Below are 13,477 nucleotides of genomic sequence, written 5' to 3' on the forward strand. Positions count from 1 at the left end.
TCAGGAGATCAAGACCAGCCTGGCCAACATGGTGAAACCCCACCTCTACTAACAAGAGTAAAACTCCGTCTCCAAAAAGAAAAAGAAAAAAAAAAAAAGAAAGAAAGAAAATGTAACCAACCTTACGGTAGGAATTTTGTGACCTAACCTAGTTATGGACTGTTCTCCCTCTTTTAGTGTTTTCTACTCTTAATTTATTTTATTGTAAATTGATAAATTATAATTATATATATTTATAGGGTACAAAGGGATGTCATGATATATGTATACAATGTGGAATAATTAAATCAAGCTAATTAACATGTCCATCAGGCCAGGCACAGTGGCTCACACCTGTAATCCCAGCACTTTGGGAGGCCAAGGTGGGCGGATCACTTGAGGTCAGGAATTTGAGACCAGCCTAGGCAACATAATGAGACCTCATCTCTACAAAAAAATAAACAAAATTTGGTCAGGTGCAGTGGCTCATGCCTGTAATCCCAGCACTTTGGGAGGCTAAGGCAGGCGGATCACTTGAGGTTAGGTGTTCGAGACCAGCCTAGCCAACATGGTGAAACCTCATCTCTATTGAAAATACAAAAAAATTAGGCAAGTGTGGTGGTGCACGCCCGTAGTCCCAGCTACTCAGGAGGCTGAGGCAGGAGAATTGCTTGAACCTGGGAGGCGACGTTTGCAGTGAGCTGAGATTGCGCCACTGCACTCCAGCCTTGCTGCACTCCAGCAAGACTCTGTCTAAAAGCAAAACTGAAGAATATATATTAGTTGGGTATGGGGTGTGCGCCTGTAATCCCAGCTACTCAGGAGGCTAAGGTAGGAGGATCACCTGAGCCCAGGAGGTCGAGGCTGCAGTGAACCATAATTACACCAAGCCATGATTGCACCATTGCAATATAGCCTGGGCAACAGAGCAAGATTCCACCTCAGAAAAAAAAAAAAGTCCATCACTTCAAATACTTAATCCTTTTTGTGGTAAGAACATCTGAAATTTACTCTCTTACCAATTTTGAAAGTACAATACATTATTGTTAATTATAGTCACCATGAGATATAATAGATCTCAAAAACATGTTCTTCCTAACTAGAACTTTATACCCTTTGACCAGCATCTCCCCAGTCCCCTCAGCCCCCCAGCCCCCAGCCTCTGGTAACCACCATTCTACTCTTTACTTCTATGAGTTCAATTGTTTTAGATTCCACATTAAAGTGAGAACATGTATCTACCCTTAATTTCTCTTCATTTAAAAAAAACTCTCTTGTATGTTAAAAATTGAAGTAAGACATCTAACCTGTATTTTAGAAAAATGTAGAATGGGCTGGGTGCGGTGGCTCACGCCTGTAATCCCAGCACTTTGGGAGGCCGAGGCGGGAGGATCACCAGGTCATGAAATCGAGACCATCCCGGCTAACACAGTGAAACCCCGTCTCTACTAAAAACATAAAAAAAAAATTAACTGGGCGTGGTGGCGGGCTCCTGTAGTCCCAGCTACTCAGGAGGCTAAGGCAGGAGAATGGCGTCAACCCAGGAGGCGGAGTTTGCAGTGAGCCGAGATCGTGCCATTGCACTCCAGCCTGGGCGACAGAGCCAGACTCCGTCTCAAAAAAAAAAAAAAGAAAGAAAAAAGAAAAAGAAAAATGTAGAATGGGAAAAAGGAAGAATGGAAATAGGAGAAGATTGATTCTTCCATCAGAGACCACAATAACGTTCCAGAACATGTGGGAAATTCTGTATGAAGCTAGAGCTAAGATAAAAATAAAGTGGTTTTGAATTTATATCACTACAGGCAGCTTCCAACCTAAGAAGCAGTTCAGTACTAAAGGTGTTTATTCTCTAAGCTGTTGTTTGAAACTCAGAATATATTTTTCCACAGAAACATTATAAATGATTGAGCTCACAGTTCAGCCATGAAACGTCAATTTAACTATGTGAATGTAAATGACAGATCCATGGTTCTATTTCAAGTTCAAAAACCACCCTTTACAGGATTGTTCTGATGGGAAGACCTATACCAAGTTCCAACTTACAATACCAGGCACATTCTATGCCCATTAATCTTATGCTCCCATTTAAAAATTATCAGCAAAAATGTCCAGGACTTCCTAACAGAATGAGATAGATTTAGGTCTCCTGTCCCCAAACTTTCCAGAAGTTATCCCTTGATTCCTGCATAGAAGAAATGTTTGGATCAGTCCTTTTTGGGGTGTCTGAATTAGGAGATAGGAGTATTGTCTCCACAGGAAACAGGCTGCAGATTCAGACTTCTTCTGTTTGGTGGCTCATGTGCTAAGGCAGATATGTGGTGGAAAGAGCACCTCAGCAAGGTGCAATTGCATGCCTCTATAATCCCAGCTACTTGGAGGCTGAGGCAAGAGGATCCCTTGAGTCCAGGAATTTGAGATGAGCCTGGACAACATAGCAAGACCCCATCTGAAAAAAACAAAACAAAACAAAAAAGAAAGAAAGACAGATCAATGGATTATGAGTCAACAAACTTGAACTTGAATCTTGACCATCACTATGTAACCCTAGATAGGTGACATTACATGTCTGGGCCTTAGTTTTCATTTATCAATACTTTTAAAATGAGAAATAAATAAGATGTCAAATTTCTGAGAAGAGAACTTACAGCTTTCAAGAGAATTTCAAAGAAATGTATCACCATCATCACCACCCCAAAATTAAGAACCACCAAACAAAATGATCTGCTGAGTCCTTTTAGCCCTAGCATTTTAAGTGCCAAGTTTAGTGCTGTTTCTCAGTTAGAAACTGTCTATTCATGATTTATGCACTGAGTATTGCAGTCCTCCAAACACTTGGTAACATCCTCCACACTAGTTAAACAATAAGCAGAGTACCGAATAAAGGTTTTATACACTTTCTACATGATTTCTCATTCTCTGAAAATCTTTCCTCTTGCTGTAATAAAAGATCTGTCATCCCCAAATCCTCAATTTTCAGACTGAGAGTCTACATAGATTGAACTAATTGTATAATTTCTACTTTGTGTGGGAGACTTTTTTCTTTTTCGTATCCCCAATCAATTCACCCTTCTGCTTCAATTTACTTGACATATTCCTTGTTCCTAAGTGTTCTGGAACAAAGACAGAGGTTGAAATCTAAGGTCAATCTCATAACTTAGAATGTTTTGTCTTTCAGGAAAAGGAGCGTTGAATTGTTTATCCTGTGTATGGAGTTACCACCTCATGGGAGGGATCTGCACCTCGGACTGTCTTGTTGGGGAATACAGAGTGGGGGAGGTATGGAGGGCTGGGGGTCCTGGGCCTTCTGCTCTTTCTAGAGGGAAACATGATCTTACTTCCTGCATGTCATTCTGGGCAATCAAAATGTCCCAAAATTCTCATACTATAGAAATAGTGTATGTTTAATATTTTAAAATCTTCTACCATTGCATCATGGAATAATGGTGCTACCCACCTGTAGCCTTAGCTTTACTCAAAAGGAACTGAGAAGATCTAAGATAATGGGGAAGTTAAGTCGTGAGGGCCTCGGAATGAATTCTACATTTGTTATTCATCACCATAGAAGTTTCAGTCAACATAAGAATACTATGTCAGAATACAAACTACCTTCTCTCTTACTTCTGTCTGGTCTAAGCAAAAATGTGTGAGTAACATAGGAACCACACAGCTAATGTTGGTCTTTTGTTTCCTTTACCCCTTCACAGTGTATTAAGAAGAATTCATTTGCAGTGTTACAGCTCTTTAGAATTTCTGGTTTCTACCAGAAACCCCTCCCCCCATGTGAAAGAAAGAAAGGAAAGAAAGAAAGAAGAAAGAAAGAAAGAAAGAAAGAAAGAAAGAAAGAAAGAAAGAAAGAGAAAGAAAGAAAGAAAGAAAAGAAAGAAAGAGAAAGAAAGAGAGAGAAGGAAGGGAAGGGAAGGGAGGAAGGAGAGAGAAAGAGAGAAAGAAAGAGAAGAAAGAAGAGAAAGAAAGAAAAAGAAAGAGAGAGAAAGAAAGAAGAAAGAAAGAAAGAGAGAGAAAGAAAGAGAAAGAAAGGAAAGAAAGAGAAAGAAATAAAGAAAAGAAAGAGAAAGGAGAGAGAGAAGGAAGGGAAGGGAGGAAGGAGAGAGAAAGAGAGAGAAAGAAAGAGAGAAGAAAGAAAAGAAAGAAAGAGAAAGAAAGAAAAAGAAAGAAAGAGAAACAAAGAAGAAAGAGAGAGAGAAAGAAAAGAAAGAAAAAGAAAGAAAGAGAAGAAAGAAAGAAACAAGAAAGAAAGAGAGAGAAAGAAAAGAAAGAAAGAAAGAAAGAAAGAAAGAAAGAAAGAAAGAAAGAAAGAAAGAAAGAAAGAAAGAGGTAGGGAGGGAGGAAGGAAGGAGATTCGTTTGCCATGGATTTTCTGAAACCATGAATTTTTTTTTTTTTCTTTGAGACAGGGTCTCACTCTGTCACCCAGGCTGGAGTGCAGTGGTGCAATTACAGCTCATTGCAGCTTTGACCTCCTGGGCTCAGGTTATCCTCCCACCTCAGCCTCCTGAATAGCTGGGACTACCATGTCACTGGTCTACACCATTTACCCAAAGTTAGCCTTTGGGTTGGAGGTTTCCTCGCTATTGTCACTTCCGTGGTCACCAGAAAGATGCTACCGGAAAGGGGTCCCAGTCCAGACCCCAAAAGAGGGTTCTTGGATCTCACACAAGAAAGAATTCAGGGCAAATCCATAGAGTAAAGTGAAAACAAGTTTATTAAGAAAGTAGAGGGATAAAAGGATGGCTACTGCATAGAGCAGCTGTGAGGGCTGCTGCTTGCCCATCTTTATGGTTATTTCTTAATGATACGCTAAACAAAGGATGGATTATTCATGGCTTCCCTTTTTAGACCATATAGGGTAACTTCCTGATGTTGCCATGGCATTTGTAAACTGCCATGGTACTGGTGGGAGTGTAGCAGTGAGAACCATCAGAGGTCACTCTCATTGCCATCTTGGTTTAGGTGGGTCTTGGCTGGCTCTTTACTGCAAGCTGTTTTATCAGCAAGGCCTTTATGATCTGTATCTTGTGCCAACCTCCTATCTCATCCTGTAACATAGAATGCCTAACCATCTAGGAATGTAGCTCAGTAAGTTTCAGCCTTATTTTACCCAGCCCCATTCAAGATGAAGTTGCTGTGGTTCAAATGCTTATGACCACGATGCCCAGCTAATTTTTTGTATTTTTAGTAGAGATGGGGTCTCACCATGTTGCCCAGGCTGGTCTCAAACTCCTGGGCTCAAGCCATCCACCCACCTCAGCCTCCCAAAGTGCTAGGATTACAGGTGTGAGCCACTGCACCCAGCAAGACCACAAATTTCTTGATTATGTTTTCAAACTTTAGAAAATAAGTAAATCTCCCCATGATGAAATTAACACAAACTAACATATTTACATATGAGCACTCTTTAAATTCTGGCAACAGCCCTCATTACAGTTTAGAGAAACTGAGGCTCAAAGAGGTTAAACAATTTGTTAAAGATTACAGCCAGGCAACATGGTGAAACCCCATCTCTACAAAAAATACAAAAAAAAAACCCATAGCTGGACATGGTGGCGCATGCCTGTAGTCCCAGCTATTTGTGGGGCTGAAGCAGGAGGATCGCTTGAATCCGATCACACCAGTGCACTCCAGTGTGGGCAAAAAAGTAAGCCCGCCTCAAAAAAAAAAAAATTATATGAGTAGTAAGTAACAAAGCTGGGATTAAACCTGAAGGATGAGATAATATGTGAGATGCAGGATTCAATGAGATAATAACAGCTGAGAAAGCACCTTGTCTGTGCCTGAAACATGCCAAGGTGCTCAACAAAAGCAATTTCCATTCCTTCTTCTTTTTCTGTCATACCATACTTCCAAAGTTACAGAAGTAAAATAGGAAAGCATCTTCCCTAACCCACGTTTCCAGCACCAGTCAAGGAGCAACTTGTCGGGAGGGAAGCCACTTTCTTCTCATCTCTCCACTCTCTTCCCAAAGAGATTTAACTACTTGAGCTACACAGCCACAACCTATATTATTCTGGGGCCAGGCCACAATAATCCAGTAACCACAGAGGCCAAGCAGGTCACTAACATAAATGCTGGGTCAAAGAAAACCACAGTGTAAGCTTGATGCTTGAAGGAAAGTGGAAATTGATGTATCACCTACATGTTGGTGACATAATAGCAAGTGCTGGGGATTATGTCAAATAGAAGAGTGGAAAGGGGGGTCATCGCCACGTGGGAGTGATGAATCCAGTGTTGACAGGTCTTCTAGTTTCTAAAGAGAAATTAGGAACAAATTTACATGTGAAATATCCCACTTTTGAGATGCGGGAAATGAATGCAAAATATTTTAAACTGAAAGTCAACAGTGTGGGCCAGACAAAACTAGTCCTTGACCTGAGCTGTCCTTGAGCACAGGAGCTGTCAGCTCCTAACCCAAACTGTTCTAGACATCTGTTCTCCCATGGTTATTAGCAGATCTCAAAGGACAGGGCCCAGCCGTGATTCCACCCCATCACAGACAGTTGGTTCTTTCACCCCACACAGTTAAAATGGGCTCAGAACACACCATCCTTCTGCTGTCCCCCACACACCTCCCTCCTTATGAAGACAAGATGAGATACAATCTGGGAACTCCAGTGCCTTGTTAATCCCCCTGCACTCAAAAGGAACCTCTTGATTGCTCTTAACAGGGAGAGAAGTTTAACTGTGAAAAATGCCACGAGAGCTGCATGGAATGCAAGGGACCAGGGGCCAAGAACTGCACCTTGTGCCCTGCCAACCTGGTGCTGCACATGGACGACAGCCGCTGCCTCCACTGCTGCAACACCTCCGATCCCCCCAGTGCCCAGGAGTGCTGTGACTGCCAGGACACCACGGGTGAGGGGAGAGCAAGAGCAGCCTGCAGAGGAAGGGCATGTCCTCAGGAAGCCAATGGGAGCAGAGTGAGGGGGGGGATGGAAAGTTCAGGAGAATCAATATGGCTACCTTTTTACTATGGGCCTACTGTACTTGAAACTTCATGTCCATTGTCTCACTTCACAAGTAGGGATTATCAGTCCCATTTTACAGATGAGGAGACTGAGGCTCAAAGAGTTGGATTTGCATGCCAAGTCCACATCAATATTAAAAGTTTCATCTGGGGACTAGGCGTGGTGGCTCACGCCTGTAAGTAATCCCAGCACTTTGGGAGGGTGAGGCAGACAGATGGCTTGAGTCTAGGAGCTTGAGACCAGCCTGAGCAACATGGCAAATCCCTCTCTACTAAAAATAAAAAATTAGCTGGGCGTGGTGGTGCATGCCTGTAATCCCAGCTACTGGGAAGGCTGAGGTGAGAGGATCTCTTGAGCCCAGGAGGCAAAGATTGCATTTAGCTGAGATCGCACCACTGCACTTCAGCCTGGGTGACAGAGCAAGATGCTGTCTAAATTTTTTTTTAAAAAATGGTTCATCTGGAATTAGATTTTCTGCTTGCCTCCAAGACTAGAACTCAAGTAGAGCTAGCATTTTATCTTTATGAATTTACTTTGTTCCTTTTTTTATTCTTCCCTCTTGGGAAAAAAAGAAAAGAATTAACTATCAAGGAAGCTGATGTCAATATTATCCTGATTCTGTTGAAGAATCATTCTATGAAAGTCAGCCCAAACCTAGGCCTCTCTTAGAGACTTATGACATTTTAGAAATGAATTTTTATTGAAGGCTAAGAAGTAAAACCCCCTTTACCAATTTCCAGTCCCTCAGCTATCCTCACATCTAACCCCATCCATGTAGGTACTTGGTTCTCATTGGTCACAAACTTAGAAAGATCTCAAACTGAGTGATTCCTTCTAAAAAAAGAAACATGGCCGGGCGCGGTGGCTCAAGCCTGTAATCTCAGCACTTTGCGGAGCCAAGGAGGGCGGATCACAATGTCAGGAGATCGAGAACGTCCTGGCTAACATAGTGAAACCCTGTCTCTACTAAAAATACAAAATATTAGCCAGGCGTGGTGGCGGGTGCCTGTAGTCCCAGCTACTCATGAGGCTGAGGCAAGAGAATGGCGTGAACCCGGGAGGCGGAGCTTGCAGTGAACCAAGATCGCGCCACTGCACTCCAGCCTGGGTGACGGAGCGAGACTCCGTCTCAAAAAAAGAAAAGAAAAGAAAAAAAAAGAAACATATATTCTTAAAATATACTCTCTAGTCCAGAAGTAGATAATTTCCTTGGGGTTCAGAACTAACATTCACTGACAAAAAGAGATGCCATATTTGTGAGTTGGTCTATTTGTAAGTAAAGAAAATCCCAGACCCATAACTGCTACCAGCCATTTCTTTTTTATTTTTGATTAGCATTTTCTTTGTTTCTTTCTTTCTTTCTTTTTTTTTTTTTTTTTTTTTTGACAGAGTGTGGCTCTGTCACCCAGGCTGGAGTGCAATGGCACAATCTCGGCTCACGGCAACCTCTGTCTCCTGGGTTCAAGCTATTCTCCTACCTCAGCCTTCAGAGTAGCTTGGATTACAGGTGCCCACCACCACACCCGGCTAATTTTTGTATTTTTAGTACAGAAGGGGTTTCACCATGTTGGCCAGAGTGGTCTTGACCTCCTGACCGCAGGTGATCTGCCCACCTCAACCTCCCAAAGTGCTGGGATTATAGGCGTGAGCCACCGCGCCTGGCTTGATCAGCATTTTCAAATGGGTTTTAAGTATCATCTTTCCAAAAACGTTTTCCTTCTTTCAGCTTTCCCACCCCCATGAGCAGCTGGTTTTCCCTGTTCTTCATACACACCTACATTCAGGGTCTGATTGCCTAATATCCATTCTGTGTCAGCTAAGAATAATAACCCTCACAACATTAATGCCTTTAAATGAAATCAGAAGTTTGTGCATGTTGCATGCAGAGTTTCTGAAAGACTGTTCCAACTAAGAACTATCTCGTCAGCTTTCCTGGTCCCCCTGCAGCTCTTGAAGAGCCACCTGCAGCAATCTGCAAAAGTCTAAATGCTCTTGATTACCTGATCCTTCTTTACAGAGACACTCTGCCCCTTCAAAGAAACCATATCACAAAGGCTAACCCTGACTCTGCAGACCTGGGATGGAGAATAGTAAGCAAGGCATGACAGCATATGGCACCCTAGTAATTCAAACAACCTCGAAAGGTTTTCATATTGATTCTACTGCTTCAGGCAGTATTTATCTCACAGTACCACACACAGATTGCTTATCATCTCTCCAATGCTTTAATGTTTTCTCCAGGGAAAAATTCTATGCTGAACTTGCTAATGATTAATGTAATAATGATAGGGCTGTTACTTTAGAAGAAGAAACTCGGCTTGATAGGTAAAATCCCATGAGAATGAAAATTATGATAAAATAGAAAACTTGTTTCTCACTAGCAAAAAAGAAAGAGAAATACATAGTCATGATGTATCAGATCTAATTGATCAATATTTAATAAGCAAAAATCATTGCACCTTGGCAGCAGTGTTATATTCATTTATCTAGAATGAATATACCTAGAATGTACCTGTGTAGGATGTACCTAGAATTGCTCATGAAATTATCCCTTGAACAAGAGAGATCCAAGAAGTTCAACAAATATTTATGAAAAACCTACTGTGTAACTCAGCTTGTACATCCAACATGGCCTGATAGTTTTTTCTCTGGTTCTTTCATACTCCCATGTGGTGGGTTAAAGAATAGAAAAAAAATAGACATATTACCCAAATCATACCACCTGGATAAATGAATAAGAAATAAGAAAAATGAGCTCATCCTTATCACTAAAGTTACAATTGAATCTTTCCTTCCATGAAACTGTTTTGGTTACTCCATATTCTCAATCAAGGCATCAAAACAGAGGCTGATGGATGACCGGGGTTGGAACTCCAGATTTCAAAACTCTTAATAATGGCTGGATGTGGTGGCTCATGCCCCAGCACTTTGGGAGGCCGAGGGTGGATCATCTGAGGTCAGGAATTCAAGACCAGCCTGGCCAACATGGTGAAACCCCATCTCTACTAAAAATACAAAAATTAGCCAGGCATGGTGGTGTGCACCTGTAGTCCTAGCTACACAGGAGGCTAAGGCATGAGAATTGCTTGAGCTTGGGAGACAGAGGCTGCAGTGAGCCAAGCTATTGTGCTACTGCACTCCAGCCTGGGCGACAGAGCGAGACTCCATCTCAAAAAAAAAAAAACTCTTAATAATGATAGAAAAAAATTCCCTATCATTCAAGTTGATAGGATTTAAAGATGGTACTTCTTTTTCTGCCAGGCTAGGAGCACAAAACTCCAAGAAGCCAAAGAACAGTTGTCAGAGCCTTTTGTCCTAATGTCTTTAGACTGTAGCATGGAGCTAGGATTCCTGGATTTGAATTCTGATTGCTCCACAAATAAGGTCTTGTCTCTGACAATGTGACAATTCACTTCCCCTCGATGGACTTTAGTTTCCTCAAATGTCAAACAACAAATTGGCCTAAGTAATTTCTAAGGCCCCACATGGCTCTCAGAGTCAGTAGTTTTATAAATTATCTGCTCTTGCCCTTAAGTGGTGGGACAGTCATGTTGGCCCAGACTTAAGGGTACCTTGGGAGAGGACTCAGTCTTAGAAAAGAATTGCAATTGGGAAAGAAAATAGAGCATTTAGCAATAACTAAAGTTTGGTCCAAGATGAAGTATTTTCTTAGGAGGGAAATAGAAGAATCAGTTGATAAGGTTGGACACCTGGTGACTGACCTACGAGGTATGGGGATAAGGGAACTCCCTTTGGATGGCAAACTGACCTTCTTTCTAGAAGGATTTATTGGCTTCATCAGACGTAGGCTAGGATTCTCACGGGGTACATACTCCAATTTTATACAGTGGTATGCCTTCTAGGAAAATCAGACAGGCCAGGTGCGGTGGCTCACGTCTGTAATCCCAGCACTTTGGGAGACCAAGGTGGGAGGATCTCTTGAGCCCAAGAGTTTGAGACCAGCCAGGGCAACATAGTGAGATGCTGTCTCTACAAAAAAATTAAAATTAAAATTAAAAACAGAGGAAAATCAGAGATAGTGATTCTACCATTTTCAATTTTTAAAATAAAAGTGAAATTCTTTACCTCAGAAACTAATTTTCTCTATTCTATTTCTTTCACTTTTTCCCTCTTGCCTCTTCCTTTGAGGTCTTCTTCCAACAGACGAATGCATCCTTCGAACAAGCAAGGTTAGGCCTGCAACTGAGCATTTCAAGACAGCTCTGTTCATCACCTCCTCCATGATGCTGGTGCTTCTGCTCGGGGCAGCTGTGGTAGTGTGGAAGAAATCTCGCGGCCGAGTCCAGCCAGCAGCAAAGGCCGGCTATGAAAAACTGGCCGACCCCAACAAGTCTTACTCCTCCTATAAGAGCAGCTATAGAGAGAGCACCAGCTTTGAAGAGGATCAGGTGATTGAGTACAGGGATCGGGACTATGATGAGGATGATGATGATGACATCGTCTACATGGGCCAGGATGGCACAGTCTACCGGAAATTTAAGTATGGGCTGCTGGATGACGATGACATAGATGAGCTGGAATATGATGACGAGAGTTACTCCTACTACCAGTAAACAGGCACTACCCCCCCGCCAACACCACCATTCCACTCTCAGGCATGCCTGTGAGCATCACTGTTTTTGGTTTTATCCCCACACCAGGCTGATGTGTGAGTTTTTCTATTTGTCTTCTTTAACCATGAGTCCAACCAGAATATGTAAGAATGATGAAATACTTTGTTCTTCTTTCGAGTGGCTAAACTCAATTAACAGTTCCTGTTCAACCGTAATTGAAGAGCAAGGATAAAATTCAGAGGCATTTTCCTCAAAATAATGTGTTAAGACACAAAAATGAAGGAAGTGAAAACAAATGAGATTTGTACAAACTCTTCTATGTGATTTAAAAAAAAGGACAGCAGATCTATAGAAATTCTGTTTCCGAGCTGCATTGTGGAGGGTCTGCTGCCTCCTAGTATTCTCATTTTTCTTTATCTAATTTTGGGGATAATGGAGGTACAAAGGAGTTGTTGGTTTGGTGGAGTTTTTCTTCCCTTTAGCTGTCTTTAGGCAGAAATTTGTTTTGTAAGGGCCAAGAAAAGAGGGCTCTTATCAATTGACTCCAGGCCACCCCTGGTGAGCAGAAGAGACCACCTGGGCTGGGCTGCTCAGGACCTACTTGAGATAAGGGAAGAAAAGAGAAGGTGCATCATAGCTGAGGAGCCATGAGGTCACCCCAGGCCCTAGTTCCTCCGCAGGAATCCAGAGTCACAACAATTCTAAAGGCAGAGCAAGCCCAGCGAGAAAGAAATAACTGAATTTCCAGGAACTGCACTCTCATGATTTTCTGGGTACTTTTCGCCTGGGAGACATCAGCTAAGACATCGAATAATAAAAGAAAAATGGCAGTGTTAACCTAACATAAAATGGAATAAAATGACAAACACTTCATCCGCTCTAAAAAATTCAGAGCTTTCCTTCATCAACAACCCATCACAAAACCGTGGACTCTCCATAGAAAGAGTTGGAGTAGAGTCTAACATGGAAAAAAAAAAATCCCAATATGCTGCTCACAAGCTGTACTCTGGCTGCTGACCAGCCTTCCAGCACTGCTCATCACTATGATTTTTGTTTCTAGACTTCCTAGGCTTCCTTTTTTCCGTTCTTCTGTCAAGTGTATTCTTGGATTCATGCAACTGAGGACAGTTTTTGTCCAGATTGTAACACAGAGAAGGGCTCTTGCTATGCAAAATGATGTTGGCAGGGTCTTACAGATTTCCTTGTCAAAATAGACCTTACAGGCAGTACTAGAAATGGAGCACCAGAAAGCAAAAATGACATTTTCAGAGAATGATGATAATTATAATCTATTGCACACCTACTACCAGATAACAAGCTAAGTAATTCCCCGCCAAAAATGCCCCACTTACCCATTTTGGTACTTACCATACTCCCATGAGGTTGGTATTGCTATTATTCTGTTCTTGTAGGAAACCTGAGGCTTACAAGAGGTTAGGTAACTAGTCCAAGGTCATGCAAAGCTCAACAAAATTCAAGAAAAAAGAATGATCACCCTAAAGCGTGTGTTCTTATAACTATGCTACTGAAATAAGGTGGGAAAATAAGCATCCTAAATATAATTAAAGTCATGCCTATTGTTTTAGTCTATAATATCAATGTTATCTTTACTAAATTCATGGATTTTCTTTTTTTAACATAATGTATCACTGACACAGAAAATCTTTATGAAGAAGTCTTCAGTTTACTAAAGGCTTGTGTTTCTTTAGAGGAAAGCTCTTAAAACAGGGTTGACAAACAGTCTCTGGAAAAAGCCAGCTAGTAAGTACATTAGGCTTTCTTGGCCAGAAAGTCTCTGTCATAACCACTCAGCTCTGCTATTATAGCATGAATGCAGCTGGTACATAACGGATGGGTGAGCTGTGCTTCAATACAACCTTATTTATGGACACTGACATTTGAAATTCAGGTAATTTTCACATATTATAAAATTTTATTCTTCTT

General features: G+C 41.6%; 1 protein-coding gene across 1 annotated transcript in view; it reads left to right on the top strand.

The window, feature by feature from the left end:
• PCSK5 (proprotein convertase subtilisin/kexin type 5) overlaps window positions 1-11,557 on the top strand; it is a 460,751-nt gene extending 449,194 nt beyond the window's left edge. The window contains exons 35-37 of the mRNA XM_031014779.3: window positions 3,155-3,255; window positions 6,660-6,846; window positions 11,124-11,557. Of these exons, the coding sequence (XP_030870639.2) occupies window positions 3,155-3,255; window positions 6,660-6,846; window positions 11,124-11,533 (698 nt within the window). The 3' untranslated portion in view covers window positions 11,534-11,557. The remainder of the gene's footprint in view (window positions 1-3,154; window positions 3,256-6,659; window positions 6,847-11,123) is intronic.
• The last annotated feature ends 1,920 nt before the right edge of the window (window positions 11,558-13,477 follow it).

This window comes from Gorilla gorilla, chromosome 13, assembly GCF_029281585.2.
Source record: "Gorilla gorilla gorilla isolate KB3781 chromosome 13, NHGRI_mGorGor1-v2.1_pri, whole genome shotgun sequence".
Taxonomy (NCBI): Eukaryota; Metazoa; Chordata; class Mammalia; order Primates; family Hominidae; genus Gorilla; species Gorilla gorilla.